Below are 16,879 nucleotides of genomic sequence, written 5' to 3'. Positions count from 1 at the left end.
ACATACCATAACTACACACATAAGTACTATGGTCTCTAGTGAATCCAAAACATATATCAGAGCATTCTAAGAGTGTTAACAAAGTTTACAAGTACAAATAAGTAATGAACGAGTCCGGAAAGATAAAGGTAAGATAAGAAAAGATAAATACTGCTGTTGTCGCGAAAGAAACAAAATAACAAGCGGTGTGCGAGGTAGACTGCTATTAATTGTCTGGACCTAGGGGAACGAATTTAAAATAATAAAACTTCAAATAAAGGAATTTCAGTGAGTGACATAGTATAATAAAAAATAATAATTTATTTCCGTAAAAATATTTCTCACAAGATCTCTCGTTCCACTCATTTGAAAAATTCCCGTTTAAAATTATTTCACAAAATCTGAACTTGTACCCCAATTTAATATCATAAAACCGATGCTCAAAAGAATAAGTGAATGATCAATGTAATATTATAAAAATATCTTAAACAAGATATAAATATTGAGCATAAAATCTTATAAATATATTTCCATGAAATAAATATGAAAATGCAGAAATAACGACAATATTTGAAACCAACAGTATATTCAAACGTATACCATGTACTATTCGATGTACCAATCTGTAAACTGTGTGATACACCCACCTTACGATCCTTAATATCTGAAAGATATCGTGGAAATAGTAAATCGTCGGGACATACCTAACCTCATAGTCCGTAGTAATAAATATCCTGTGGGTTGAGCCCAATTTTACGGTACCGTGGCAATAATAATCTGTGAAATAAACTCAACCTCACGGTCCGTGGCAATAATATCCTATGGGCTGAACCCAACCTCACGGTACCGTGACAATAATAACCTATGGGATAAACCCAACATCACGGTCCATGGTAATAATATCCTGTGGACTAAACCCAACCTCATGGTACCATGGCAATAATATCCTGTGGGCTGAACCCAACTTCACGGTACGATGACAAAACCCGCACGCTATAATATAATATAATATAATACTGATTCAATATATTGGCACTACATGGTACATCAATTAAAAATAACCAATACAGTATCCTTAAAACAATATTTTAAGATTATATATACTTTCTCAAATAATACCGTATCATAGTTCAGAATAAATATTCAAATTCAATCACTTATTTAAATATTTCAAAAAAAATTCAAATACCATTTCATGCTAAAACAAAAAATAACACAGTGAAATATATTTACCAATAAACCAATTTTAAGCACTTAAAAATTATAAAATATTTAAACATGCTTAAAATCATATAAATTTTTAATCTGCTCTTCAGATCAAATATTTTCCAAAATGATCTAAAATCTCAATTCAAATAGCAGAATATTTAATTAACATAATTCACAAGTTTACTATAAACTCATCAAAATTTGAAATCATTAAAAATCTTATTTAAATCCTCACAAAATGATAACTTATGTAAGTGAAAGTAGATATTATATGTGCATAAACATTTCAATCAATTTATATATATGTAAAATATCCAACCACACATATATATTATTCTATATACCCAAAATATTTTAAAAATAATAACCACTCACATTACTGCAGATGCTTACTTCTGCTCCTCTGCAGGATCGCCTCCAAGCTCAATTCGAGTGTCTGTAATATAATAAAATATTCTTCAAGCTCCAAATAACTAAACCAAAGACACTAGTATGACCAAATGTCCTAAATTGTTTTATACTACTATAAAATTACATAAATTGGACATCGAACGGTCCAATTCTACTGCTTATCTTTAGGATCCGGTATCCAAAATTAAAAATTTTCAACCGAAGCCTAATCTTTCAAAATTGAACCTCCTAATGGGTCCTAATAATATCCAATTTTACTAATCCATCTCCAATTTTAACCAAATTGATCAATTTTTGTCCAAACACAATCCGAATTTATCTGAAATTTAACTAATTGACCTAAAAATGAAAAAATTATCAAATGACCTCCAAAATTTACAAAATTTATATCAACAGAAAGCCCAAGAGATAAGGAACCCATCAGTATGCTCACCTCGGTCCAATGGTTCCTTTGGTGGCCCAAAAACTCATCACAATACTCGATAGAACTCCACAATGATTTATCTCTTTAACGGTGAGGAATCTTTGCAAAATGACCACATAAATGAGTTCAGAGGGTCTAAAATGGTAGGAAAAGTCTATGGGTTGGCCTTAAACGACCGAAAAATATGAAAATCCGACGACCCACCTCGCCGGCCTCCGCCACCTTCTTGGGCAAGATCCCGACACATCCCGCTGTTGTTCGCCTTGAAATTTCACAGCCAAGCTCACCTCAACATGGTCTTCCTCTCTGGCTGGCACGTGTAACAACTTGGTGGTCGGAATGGGCAAAAACAGCAGTGACCTGGTTCGCCGTTAAACAGTTCAAAACGACCCAATTCGAACCCACGAGTCTAGGGAGGATTTCTAGGATTTTGGGGATGAAATGGATATTTTGGATTTTTTTTTTTATTTGGCACGCTTACTAAGGCTTATATAGACTCTTGGGTCACTAACAGACAAAAACTAGGGACTGGTTTGGACATTGATATAAAACTTATGCTTAAAAATTCTCAGAACCATAACTTTTTATCCGTAATTTGGAATTTGGCATGCCGCCAGTCTATGAACTCGTATCGAAGAGCTTTACACAATGGTATATCAGTCAAACCAAAAATATTATCCATAGAAAAAGTCAACTTTGACCCCACATACTATTCATTTGGTCAAACTTGATCAAATCTTGTCAAACTTGTTAAAACATATGTATTTTTGGTATCGGATGTTACATATATATATATATATATATATTATATTGTTTATTGCCAAGCATTAAACTTATGGTTTAGTTGGTTAATGATATTTTAAATGATTTAATTACAATTAGGATACACGTTAAATTTTTGGAAATGATTTTAAAAGGATAATATTTTAAAAGTGTTGAATGAGAGATAATGAGAGAAAAGATTTTCAAGAATAAAATATTATTTTTATTATACTATACTACTTATTGAGATATCTTTATCTCATGTTTTAGTTGTTTAAATTCTTTTCCCTAGTCCAGATAGGTTGTGGATAGCCTACGTCAAGTATCATTTGTCATTCCATATCTTTCCAAAACAGCAACAATATTTATCTTTACCTTGTTTACCTTTATTTTTAACTAGACTTAATTATATCGTTTGTATAACCTGTATTTATAAGTACTCTTAGAATTCTCTGATTTAAAGTATGAACATAGTACTAACCCTCATAAGTTTTTGTAATATAGCCTATAATATGACTGGCAGTAGTCATTGATTGTATTTGGTACTTGTATATTGTTGTGGCTTTATCTATATTTGTTGAGATATTATTTTATATTGCATGCATTAGTTTTTCGTGGTTTGGGTAAGGTTCCATTGAGCTTTCTCTTAAATATTGTTGAGTACAACTTCCTTAGGTGAGACTACCTAGGTTTCTTACAAAGGGGCGAGATCAGTAAACAAGACACTAGGTAGATTGTGACAACTAAGATCAAAACTGTATGAGGCTACTAGGGTAAGTGTACGTAAATGTGAGGCATTGATAAGATACCTTAGTGGCAAAAACTACCTGGTGTCTAATCTCATATCATTTAGGTATGAAATAGTAATGATCCAAATATAAAGTAAATACTCTCGTAACAACTAAGACCTTTTTTAAAGTGTTTAGCTTCACAGTTTAAAAAAACTCTAGAATTAAGCATATTCTAGTATAAGCCATACTAAAATAGGTGACCTTAAAAACCTCCAAGGCTATAACCCATTTTTAGCAACATAATAACAAGCAATCAGAATGGTTTTTTCATGGAAATCACTAAAAAATTACTTTAAGATTACCAATTGAGATATAAAAATTTTCCATACATTATGACTTAGGGGTATAAATGCATGATTAATTTTAAGGTTGTGTATTCATAAGATTAGTTTACTGGTAAAAATTCTACAAATACATTTCCACATGTAGGGTTCAAATCACAATAGGGATGTAAACCACTCCTTAAATTGTAATAAAAGATTAAAACTGATTAAAAAAAAAAAATAAGGGTTTTAGGTATGATGATTAGTATTCTTTAAAAAAAAAAAAATTATGATGATTAGTTTGAACCATTATGTCATCATGCATAAGATATTGAATCTCACAAGTTCTATAGATTTACTATTTCATTGGTCATTTGTGTGTGTAAATATTTATGTAGCCACTTTTTTTTTTTTTTTTTTTTTTTTTAAAATCAAGTTGACTTAGACGATATTATTATTTCAAACCTATTAGTATTTACAGGTTTGGTCTAATAGTTAAAAAAAAAAAAAGAAAAAAAAAACAAAACTTATTAGTTTAACCTTTTACATTTTAATCTAAAAAATAAAATCAACCACGTCCAATGATTGTAATTAGAAATTTTAGTATTAATAGTAGGGTTAATAACACTTTAGAACCTTATTAAAATTACACTTTTGGCCTTCAAATTTAACAATCAAATTTAGGCTTCAAGTTTCACTTTATTGCATTTTGGCCCAATTAGATTTTTTGGTCAACACTAATTAAAAGTTATTTTGTATTTAGTTATAAATTAATATTTAGGTTATTTAGTTTGAATTTATTGCCATTTAGGTCTTTTAGTTTAAAAAACTTGCATCTTAATATCCTAAACCATTGATTGCAGAGTTAGCTAAAAATTCAATGGACCAAAATATAAGCAAATTGAACCTTGAATGTCTAAATTGAAACATCTTAAATTTGAAAGTCAAAGATGGAAATTTTTTCAATTTGAAGGTACTAAAGTGCATTTAATCCATATGGTATTATTAGATTAACTAAATAAAAAACTTACTATATATATGTATGTAGAAAGGCATTCTATGTGCTCAGCACCAATCCTGAAATTTGAAGTGCCCTGAACAAAATTCAAAAGAGTGCTCTCTCTCTTTTCATCTATATATATATATATGTAAGTCTCTTCCAAAAATCTATTTTTATATTATTTCATGTTTGTTAAATCTAAATAAAATATCTATTTTATTTTTTTAATCACTAATCTTTCATAAAATAAAATACAAATATATTTTTATTAATTAGTTTTGATGTTATTTACTATGCATTATTGTATAGGTTCCTTAATCATATTCGATCATATTTAATTGTGATATGGACTTCAACAATTATAAGAAAAAAAACTTGTTAATTAATATTCTCTATTCTTTCCAAAATGATATATTCATATAATATTTATATAATTTTTTGAATCCTTTTATCCCCAAACTTCGTGCCATTTAATTTTGATAAAAATAATTTTTTTAAAGAAAACTCTTTATATTAATTATAAAAAGATACATATATAACCTTTTATATACATATAAATATAGTGCCTGTACGGTCCTGCATCTTGCACACCCTCAGGGCTGACCCAGTATGTGCTAATTGTTAAGATTTTTTAGCTATAAGCTTCAATCTATTATACACCATTAAATGTGACCATTTCAATGACAGAAATAATTTGTCAAATATTAGTCGATTTATAGATTTTATTCTAGTCAAGCTATGGCTTTGATATTAATTATAACAACAATTAGGCTTTTTAAAAAAACGTTAGTCAAGTTGCTTTTTTGGTTCTAAGCAACATTATGCAACATTATGCATTAATCTATGAAAAAGTGAGATTTTATATAATTTTTAAATCAAGTCAACTTAACTGTTTTAAAATCAGAATATCCTTTACCATCTTTAAAATTGCTTCAAAAGCACAGGTTTAAAAATTTATTAGTATTTAGCTAGGCATATATACATGCATATTACACACACACATATATATTTTGTGATGAAATTTTCATCAGAACTTCGCTTATTAGCTTTTGAATCTTTTTAAAAATTAAAATTTAAAAATATATTGAGATTTACATTAATTTTAACAAAAAATTATTTTGTTTTTTAAAATTTTAATATTTCACTAAATTTATATAATAAAAGCTAAATTATGGTAAAAAATCTAAAATGATATAATGAGAAACTTATTATATATATCCATTGTGCTGTTAAAAGGATCATTGATATTAAATCATAGGATTCTCTTTTTTAAAGTGTAAATCAATCAATTTTCTCTATAAAAAAGATGCTTCCATTTTCAACATGGATTTGACTACATTAAGAAAATAAATAAATAAAGACGGTTGGTGTTTGGTTTGACTGAAAACGGCATGGATGGTATCATGCCAATGCAAGCTTTAAAAGGAGTAAAAAGCTAGTCCAAAGTTTGAAGGGAGCAAGCTCAACGTGCTCTTTTTGTAGAAAAAAGCACTGGACAATCAAGAGAAGGCTCTTCTTCTGTGTATTAATGTTGCGGGGAGGCAGTTTGGTGAATGAGTAGGTGTATGACGGCAGAGACACAGAGAGAGAGAGAGAGAGAGAACCAAAAGCATTTTCATCTTTTTCTTTTTTCTTTTTATAATAATAAAAGCATTTTCATTCTTAAAAGTTTGACTTATGCGTGTAATATGTAGTTTTCTGTTTTGCCTACAAATTTAATGATTAGATTTAGTGGGGGAATGGAGGAGGATTTTTGTGAAGTAGTAATATAAAATTTTATGATTCAGCGACAAAAATAAATAAATAAATAAGCAGTATAAAATTTTGTGAAAAGCAGATATTTTTGGACCCCAGATGATCCGACTTTGTGAAGAAGACCACCTAACAGAAGGAAAAAAAAAAAAAAAAAAAAGGGACAAAAATCTGAGGATCATTTGGGAGATTTGCAGTCCTAAGAGAAAAGTCAAACTAGGTCCCTTTCAACAAAATTATTGCTATGTATCACAATGATACGGGGTAGTGCTTAGCCAAGGCCAAAAGTGCTACTTAGTCTTAGCGAAATAAGGAAAAAAATGTTCAAGTTAATGGCAGATATTGCTTTTTCTCTTTATCCTCTCGAGTCCTCTGTTATCATGTTGTTAATTAGTAGTACATGATACAAAAGCGTATAACTTGTATTCTAAATTCGGTGTATAGTTTGATGAAAACAACAATACTAATAATAAATTTCCATGAACATTTTAGCCACCAAGTAATTTCTGTAGCTAAATCATATTTGGTTACAATAATTAGCTAGTTGTCTCTGTTTCTCTCATAAAAGAACTAGCTAGTTTTATCAAATTGTACATAATTGTGGCAAAACCATACGTTTTAACTATTAAAAGTACCATATGGTTAGTAACTACAACTTTGGTCACTGCAATTCATTTGAAGGTTAATAAAATTTTTTAAACTATAAATATAAAGATTTATTGAATTTTAACAAGATAGGCAATAATTTACAGGTTGATAAATTATTTATATTTATGCCTTAAAGACAGTAGGTTTAGAATATTAAAATACCAAAAAATTATTATATATGTATGGGATATCATTGATAAAAAAAAAAAAACCAATTAATAGTACATATTAGGTGGTACCTTATAGAGCTAAACATACTCATTTCATCCAATAAGCATTTAACAACATATGCTTGACAAAAAACAACAAAAAGTGTTTTGTGAAGAATAACAATAAAAAAAAGTGTAGCTTCTAGAAGAAGCACCAAATTGAAGCATTAAATGTTTATAGTTTTTCTATTTTACTTTTAAAAGCACCTTTTCATTTTTAACCAAGTACCTAACTGCCTTTTTTTGGAGTGCCACTTGATAGAGATGCTACAAGGTAAAGCACTACTAAATAAAAGTGCTTATGAAAAATCACAGTCAAAAGATTTAATCATCAAACAAGATTAGTTCCATTAGTAATATCGTTTACAGTCACATTCATATTGATTCAAAATATTATATATTCTTCTTTTTAGATTAAATATTATAAAAATGATAAAAAAAAATACGGCCTTAATCATTTTCATAACGAATAAAATACCTCATATACAAGTCTGTAGTTTGAATGTCAAATAGGAAAAAATATGCAGATAAGTGCAAATTTGGAGGGCGTAGAGGGAGTACATCAATAAAAAAAAATTGACTACAAGTAAATTTATTATGATTTTCACACCCACACCTATAAAGGTTGGAGATACTACACTCCTTTCCTTTTCTTTTAAATTAGATATCTTTGTAATGATAATTTTCTTATATAAACAAAACAATAATGATATAAGTATTAAAATATTTATTAAATTTATTTAACAAATAACATATGATAATAAATTATTAATTAGTATATTCATATAACTAAATATGAATAATTAAATATTTAAATGCATAAGTAAATTAAAAAACATAAACCAATTAAATATTATTATATTATATATAATATTATTTGATAAATAAATTTAATTGATATTTTAAACTTGCATTATTGTAAACAAAATATTTGATAAAGAATTCTATTTTTTCGAATGTCAAATTGGAAATAATGCGCGGATAAGTGCAGATTTGGAGTGTGTGGAAGGAGTACATCAATCAATGTAGATTAGCTAAGCTAAACTTATTACCCCAAAAAAACAAAAAAACAAAAAAAAAAAAAGAAAAAAACAAAAATATTACCTAAGCTAAATGGGGTGCCTCCATGAACCAGATCAAATCCAATCGGATCGACTAATCAATATAGTTTTGGAGGTGAAAGCGAATGATTTTCATAATTTTAGTTGCTTTCACAGTAGATTTGTGGGGTGGATGATTTTTGCACAAAAGATTTCCTCCACAGATCTTTAATGAATTAGCTTGTACATTTCAACCACCAAACCAAGCCCATGTCGGCAATTTACTAATTTTGAAACTTTTTTTCTTTGAATTTTTTGTACATTAAATTATAAAATAAAAAGTATTACAAATGTCAATATCTTTGTAAATTGATAGGACAAATAATATGGTAATAATTTATTAATTTGTTATAAATTTTATTTATTCATTGAGTAATCTATAAATTTAGTTTGCATTATTCTTTCAACCATGAATATATTGACAAATTTGTCACATCAATTACTAAATGTTGCTCTTATAAAAAAGAATTGTAAATATAGTCAATTTCTGTAACGTTAAATAATAATCGATAGATATATATATATTTTCTGATGAAAATAAATAATCGAGAAATGAAAACTAAACATTATCTAGAAATAGAAGAATAAAAGAAAAAAGAAAGCATGTATTGGGTACGTTAACAATCGCTAAAAGCCCAACATAGATTGGGATCCTTACCCAAGCCTATGAAGGATGTGGGATATAGGCCTGGCCCAAGAGAGTGTTTATTAGGAATTTTCAATGGGTTTTTTTCAAAAATAACCACCTTATAAATCATTTGTTGAAGAATAGCAAATTTTTTTTTTTTTTAAAAAGTAACCCACTTTTAAAATATCCGGACTAAAATACCCTCTATTACTAATTTTTCTTTTTATTTTTATTTTATTTTTTATCTCTTTTCGTCGACCAAAACACTTTTTCTGCTTTCCCTTTCCCTATTCTTTTTTGAAACACAGGAAGGTGCAGCGAACTGAGTAGAGGAAGAAGGATGTCGTTGAAGCTTCACACCGGTGAAAACCCTAGAAAATGGCGTTTCGCTTGGGAAGTCCAGTCTACATCCCAACCCTCCGATTGTTCCTCTTCGATTCGCACACTAACCCTTCGACTCAGTGTTAGAACCTCAAGGTCGGTGTAAGTCTCTCGCAGTCCTCGGTTCTAGTCAGCTGGTGCCAAGAAACCCAAATCTCGCTTAGGGTTCCAATACCAAGCGTTTTGGTCGATTCCGAATCCCCTGTGAGTTTCAAAGCGTTGGATGATCACATTGAGGTCAAGCTCGTCCTGCTTCTTCCTGTTGATCATCCTATTATCTCAAGCTTCAATTCCATTTTGAATTTGCCTGACGACGTAGAAAATGCATCCTTCGATGCTTCGTCGAAGCTGATCTCTATGGATTCCGGTCGGATTGAAATTATTGCTCATTCTGTTTTGTTAAGTTCTTTGTTTGATTGCTGATAAGTTTAGTAAGAAAGAACGATTTTATTACACTTCTCAACCGTACGAAAAATAACGATTTTATTTAATTTTTTTTGAAAAAGATAGCTGCGTGCTTTTTTATTACAGTTTTAGATGTTTAAATTGGCGAGTTAATGTGTGATAGTGTTTAGGTGGTTGAGGCTGCAAAACGCCTTCATCTGAAGGAGCACACAGTCCATGATGGATCTGGAAATGTTTTCAAGTTAGCTGCACCAGTGGAATGCAAGGGTATTGTTGGCAGTGATGACAGGTGAATCTATTGTCTTTCTATCATAAAAACTTCTTACTCTTGAAGTTGGGTCTTCCTCTATCCCAATCCTTGCATACTTCGGATCACCTTAAACCTTATTCTTTCTGTGTATTTGGCTTTTCACCCCAGTTTAGTGCTTGCATATATCCTTTCATGTGATGCTTGAAGTTTGCATCATGGTGAAAAATTTCTAGACTCAGTTTCTTAGCGTTCTTTGTTGCTGTTTTTTTCTGCAATTAAATGTTTTAACTAATATTGAAGTCTCTGCAGGGGAAAATCTTAGGTGTAGTATTAAAGTGTTAACAACTTAAACATCTAACTCTATCTTTCTCTTTCTCTTTGATATCTTATGATTCAGGCATTATCTCCTTGACTTGATGAGAGTCACTCCTCGTGATGCAAACTACACTGGACCTGGGTCTCGATTTTGTATCTTGAGACCAGAATTAATTACAGCTTTTTGCCAGGTAAAATTCTGATATATATATATATATATATTCTCTATTTGGATTAGATCAGTATGTACATTTATGATGTAAATTTTACAATTGGAGAAGGCCAAAGCTACAGAGAGATCCAAAACTAAGTCCACGTCTCAAGGAGATGCTCATATTGCCAGTAATTCTCCAAATGTTGATGGTGAAATACAGGTGAGTACAAGGCAAATTCAATTACAGCTATGATGATGTAAATTGTGTTATTTTTTAATTACTTTTTGCACCCGTATGTGATCTCTGTAGATACTCTATATGGATGGTTGGATTTAAGTTTTTCCTTGTGCTCAAAATGACCCACCGGTAACCTCAATTGCATGCTTAAAGCATTTGTTGCAACATGACTAGGGAATAGTTATGATGTGCGCTTCTCTTTATACCTCAAGCTCTATTGTCTTGCATTTCAACATAATACTCTGTCCTTGGTCTAATCACTAATTGGATAGAAATTTTTATTTTTTATGCATCACCTATAGCATGAGTACAACCAAAATAGTTGTAGGCTTGCAGTAACAATTATCTTCAGTTATTGGGGCAAAAGTTACAGTTTTCCATTGTTTGAAATTTGTTCTTTGTGAATTAGCATTATTCTTCCTAATATTCACCATTGTGGACATTTAATCTTTGTATTGTTCTCTTCGTCCTGCTGTAAGGATGCCTATTGAACTGATTCCTTTTGCATGTGTATACTCCTTGTTCATTTTGTATGTTCAGAAACATGAAAAGGCAAATAATTTCTCGTTGCTGATTCCTTAGTTTTGTTATTTTTAATTTTATTTATTGTTATTATTTTTTTATTTACTAGTAGATTTCTGTCAATTGTTTGTTATTCTTATTTTTCTTTCTTGCAAGGCTATTGATTCACTTGTATCTAGGCTGCATTATTGTGATACTGATAGGTCATATTTAGGCAACCAGAACAGAGATTTTAACTGGAGTGTTAGTTGTTTTTCTTGGTGTTCATGTTGAGATCTGGCTTATGACTGGTTAGACATAACTAATTGTATGGATTATATTTGTTTAAAAGGGTTTATGCTTCTTGTGGTTTTTTTCTGTTGGTGGAAAATTTCCAAATTTCTCATATGCTCTTGTTCATATGCACATCTTACACATATAATATGCTAAATTTGATTGCTGCATGGTTACTAATATTGTGAAGTTGTGTTTTTGTTTGAATATAATGGGAGGTTTGAATGTGAAACCATAATATATCTATAGGTTATCTTTACGAAGCAATGTATAATGTACACTACTAATGTATAATGTATTATGCGCTGGTTTGAAAATCCCGTTAGGTGTATGTTATTTTGGTTCTGGAAAATTTTCCACCCCGAGGAAAATATTTTCTCTTTTTTTCCTCCTGGTGGGAATTTTTTTACTTCTAGAGGAAAAAATTTCCTCCAGGCGGAAAATGTTTTCCTCTTGGAGGAAATTTTTTCCGCCAGGCGAATTTCCTCCAGGAGGAAAACATTTTCCTCCTGGATGAAATTTTTTCCTCCAGGCGGAAAACCTTTTCCTCCTGGAGGAAATGTTTTCCTCCAGGCGGAAAACCTTTTCCTCCAGGCGGAAAATTTTTTCCTCCAGGCGGAAAAATTGTCCTTCAGGCTTTTCTCGTGTCGGAAAAAACATTTCCTCCATCTGTTATGTTTTGTTGTATTTGATTTGCAGATAAATGGATTCAGATTACCAACGAAGGTTTTGGGACTCGGAGATATCGAGGGCAAAGGTTAATTGTAGATCGAACTTCTGGAAAGCCGTGTCGGATATTAAGTTCAAACTGACTCCAGCCCAAATAAAGAAGTTTGAGGATAGCTGTTTTGGCCACTTTTTGAAGGCCAACGAGATACAATTTAGTGGCCACATCGTCAACAGCATGCTGTATAGGCAATGTGTTTGCGACGACAAGGACTCTATGGTATTCAATTTTGGAGGGCGTGGTGCTAGATTTACACAGAGGGACTTCACCATAATTACAGGTCTACGGTTTGGTTACGAACCCAATAGGCAGGTTAACATCTCTACTCGTATTAGTGACACGTATTTTGGCGGAAAGCGAAAGGTCACTAATTCGGAGATAACCGAAGCTTTCCTGACTGCACAGTGTCAAGACAATGATGAAGCCGACGATGATAGATTGAAGTTGGCTTTATTATATTTCCTAGAGACGGTTCTTCTAGGCAAAGAAAGCATGGCCACCGCACCTCATAATCACTTGGAGATGGTGGACGATTTAGAGTACTTCAATAACTATCCATGGGGTACTTTATCGTATACTACCACCATTAGATCGTTGAAGAGTGCTTTTGAGCATAGAGAGTCCATCGCTTTAAACAAGTCAAAGAGTTATAGTCTTTGTGGGTTTCCTTTGGCTTTCATGGTAAGTTTGTTACACTATTATTTAAAGTTTGTTACACTTGTATGTATGGTGTATATTTCGTTACTTATTGATTACTAATTAATTGTTTGACAGATTTGGGGTTTTGAGACAATTCCTTCGTTGGGTCAAGCATTCGGAAAGAAGTTGCCGGACATGGCATTCCCTCGAATTCTTAATTGGCATTTTTCACAAGTGCCAAGATTTGAGAAGGCCACTGAACTCTTCGATCATCGTGATGTAAGTCTATGAGTTCTTCCACTTATATGTACAAATATATATATATATATATAAATATACATTCCAACATAATAATATTATTTATACACTTTTGCAGTATTTGTATGAATATTAGTATTACTTGCTAATCACTTGATTATAATCCCTTTTGTCTTTTGCAGTATCCCGTTCATGGCTATTGAATGTGACTGAAGTTGAGCATGCATATATCGGCAACTTGGCATTGGATGTACATCATGACAGTACTCCATACAATGTTGCACCTGCTGTTTGAGACAAGCCACCACAGGCAAGTCATGATGAAAAAGATGAAGGTATTCCACTTACAAGAAGTGGAATAAGTAAGAAACGGAAAGAGGCGTCTGTGGAAATTATGGGAAAAGGAGGGAGGCGGCGAATGGGACATAAGCCGACAGACCAGCCTTCTTCATCGACTGCAGGAGTTGCTGCTCATGTTCATGTTGAACCAATGACTCCATCCCAATCTCCAACGACTCCATCCCAACCTCCAACGACTCCATCCCATGATGAGGTTTGAATAAATTGTATGAATGTTTATCTTTTTTTCATTATTGCAAGTATTAATAATTATTATTTCTTTTAGGTACCTTTGAGAGAGAGATTAACAATCCTTGAAGGCGAAGTGGCTAGTGTACGGCAAGACGTTAAGGATTTATGAATCGCCATGCTTAGAGAGTTTGCAAGTTTGGACACCAAGCTTGATAAGTTAATGAAGCACCAAGGAGTGGGAGTTAGTGCTGACGGGTTGGGAGATGGGATGGACGGTCAAGGGGATGAAAATAAAGGAGAGTATGGTCCCGATGCGACCCCCGTTGATAGACAGTCACAGCCATATGTTGACGACGATGCAGGACCAAGTGTTACGATTATTGAGAAAGTGTCTCCATCAAAGTTTCCTGCCGGGAGACGTGCAAGAAAGGTAGCAGCTGCTAAGCAAAACATAGATATTGGGAGGAGGGATAGGAAGGCGGCAGCAGCTATTACGACTCCTTATAGTGTCGGAGGCTTGCGGAAAAAACTACAGCGCACTTTACCTGGTGCATCTTCTACTTTGAAGTTCGACCCATACAAACCAGTACCTACGCGACTTGTAAAACATTTTGACAAATTTATGAAGTCTGGTTGGGCATCAAAGGTTGATATGGACATTTTGACTACGGGTAAAGACTTTTTCCAGTTGCTTATAAACAGTGAGAAGTGGCTGAATCACGATGTAAGTATCAAGATTTTTATTTTATAATTTGATAAATTCCATAGATAGTTGTTCAACTGCATGGATGTAATTTAAAATTAACTCGTCTTTCAATGCAGCATATGGAAGTCCTGCCTTACCTATTTCGTGTACGTGCCAATCAATTTCCTGATATTTTTGATCCTAGTTTTGAGGTGCTAGATGGAGGATTTTGGGTAAGTAACGGCCAGGTGTCCTATATGTGGCTATTGTGATTTTAGATAACTAATAAATTATTTTGTTGTAGGTATACATTGAGCAATGTCATGGAAAGTTCATCGACAATCCATCTAAGTTCCAATTCTCATACGCAATGCAAGAATATGTGCTGGGGATTCGAATGAAGGAGTCCAAGCCATGGAAATACGTAAATCATGTAATATATACATGTCCAAATTGTGTAATGTTAACTATTCATTTATTCATGTGCCTTCCTTTATTTATTGTGCTAACTGAAATTCTGTAATGTATTGACAGTTGTTGATTCCACTAAACAAGCGCAACATACATTGGGTGGTAGGGCACGTGGACTTAAAAGAGCGTCGCATGACTGTATATGATTCAGATAAGGCTGGTAACCGATACAAGGGACAAATTTATTTCCAGAAATTATGCATAATGTTACCATATTTACTGCGGTCTGCATCCTTTTATGAGCAGCGGCCGAATCTTGTAGACTCCGTTGACGAGTTTACATGTGAATTGGCACAAAATACCCCTCAGCAAAGTAACGGGTAAAACCTCTTAATACTTACATGTTTGTTGAATAAATATTAACTATTGAATATGGTTCTAATAATACTAATATATGTTATAATAATTGTTTGTTTTTGTAGTGGTGACTGTGGCATATTTACACTCAAGACCATCGAATTCTTACATGCTAGATTACCATTGACATTCACACAAGATAACATGGAGTTCTTTAGGAAGAAGTATGCATATGAGGTTTACAACAAAGAACTTAGCATATGAGCTGCGTGGTGATGCTTTTTTCTTTCCTTTTTTCATGTTTATAGATGCATATTATTTATTATATTTGACTTTTAATTGTAAATATAATGATGGCTTATAATGTTCATTTAACAAAGATAACAATGTGGTATTGATGTAATGATAAGTAATTGACCTTATAGGAAATGTGCCATGTTTATTTATTAGAATTCCGTTATGTACAAACGCCTTAAGAGCTCAATTTCAAATTTTAAAAAATTTTCCGCTTGTCGGAAATATTTCCTATAGGCCGAAAAATTTTCCTACTGGAGGAAAAATGGAGGAAAAACATTCCTCCAGTCGGAAATCCCATATGAAGAAAAATTGAAGCCTCTTGATAAATTTCCGCCAGGTGGAAAAATTTTCCTCCAAGCGGAAATAGTTTTCCTCCTGTTGGAAAACATTTCCTCCAAGCGAAAATCGTTGAATAATTTTTACTCCTATTAGAAACTAATTTCCTTCACTTGGAAAATCAATTTCTAATAGATTATATAAGTTAATAGTAGGGTAAAAAAAATTGGGAGTGGAGACAAATATTATATAAGATGAAGATGGAATTAACAAAAAATGTAGTGACATTTAAAATCAATAACCATTTTAAATAAAAATAAAATTGATATATGTTTTTTTAAATTTTCAAAATCATTTGGACATTTCATAAAATGATATGTAAACTAAAGATTGAAAATCAATTCCAGAAAGCATCTTTTCATTTAGGATTAAATTCAAAAAAAAAAAAAAGATATGAAATAATTATCAAAACACATTAAACCATAACACTAAATTAAAACTTTTTAATTCGAAGCATAAGACAATGGATTCGTACATCTCTGCCTATAATGTCCAACACCACCGCATCGGCTACATCTACGTCCAATAACATCTTCACCTTCGGATGGTATGCGTTGCATCCTCGGTCTACCGGCTCGCCTACGTGTCCATCTTGGTGGAAGAACAATGCGACTTGCCACGTCATCCGGGACATGCCACTGTTTTTCATCTAACAAAGGATAAATGGACTCAGCATAAGCTGCACGATATGCATCCGCGGTGTAGTAATGAGAACACATGCCATAAGGAGCAATTTTTCGGTCTCTGCAAGTGGCAATACAATGATCACAAGGATATTGATCAAGATAGAAGACTTTGCATGAGCATGTTTTTGATTGGAGATTAACTGTACCCCTCAAACTCCCACCTTCCACAAGAAATTCATGCATATTAATGGCTTTCACACGTAGTCCGATAGACTCCAAATTTTGTAGTGTGAGTTGC

General features: G+C 32.1%; 2 protein-coding genes across 2 annotated transcripts; both read left to right on the top strand.

Moving 5' to 3' along the window:
* Nucleotides 1–9,516: 9,516 nt before the first annotated feature.
* On the top strand, nucleotides 9,517–13,353 carry LOC132799674 (clustered mitochondria protein-like). The gene is made up of 7 exons (XM_060812114.1): nucleotides 9,517–9,653; nucleotides 9,722–9,950; nucleotides 10,133–10,251; nucleotides 10,610–10,718; nucleotides 10,809–10,901; nucleotides 12,414–13,122; nucleotides 13,216–13,353. The coding sequence occupies exons 1-6, from the start codon at nucleotides 9,517–9,519 to the stop codon at nucleotides 12,474–12,476; spliced, it is 750 nt and encodes a 249-aa protein (XP_060668097.1). The 3' UTR covers nucleotides 12,477–13,122; nucleotides 13,216–13,353.
* Nucleotides 13,354–14,543: 1,190 nt separating this feature from the next.
* LOC132799776 (uncharacterized) lies at nucleotides 14,544–15,647 on the top strand. Its single transcript, XM_060812412.1, has 5 exons — nucleotides 14,544–14,593; nucleotides 14,692–14,787; nucleotides 14,859–14,987; nucleotides 15,089–15,345; nucleotides 15,448–15,647. The coding sequence occupies exons 2-5, from the start codon at nucleotides 14,695–14,697 to the stop codon at nucleotides 15,584–15,586; spliced, it is 618 nt and encodes a 205-aa protein (XP_060668395.1). The 5' UTR covers nucleotides 14,544–14,593; nucleotides 14,692–14,694; the 3' UTR covers nucleotides 15,587–15,647.
* Nucleotides 15,648–16,879: the final 1,232 nt, after the last annotated feature.

This window comes from Ziziphus jujuba, chromosome 10 (assembly GCF_031755915.1).
Source record: "Ziziphus jujuba cultivar Dongzao chromosome 10, ASM3175591v1".
Lineage (NCBI taxonomy): Eukaryota > Viridiplantae > Streptophyta > Magnoliopsida > Rosales > Rhamnaceae > Ziziphus > Ziziphus jujuba.
This window is presented reverse-complemented; position numbering and strand designations above follow the sequence as displayed.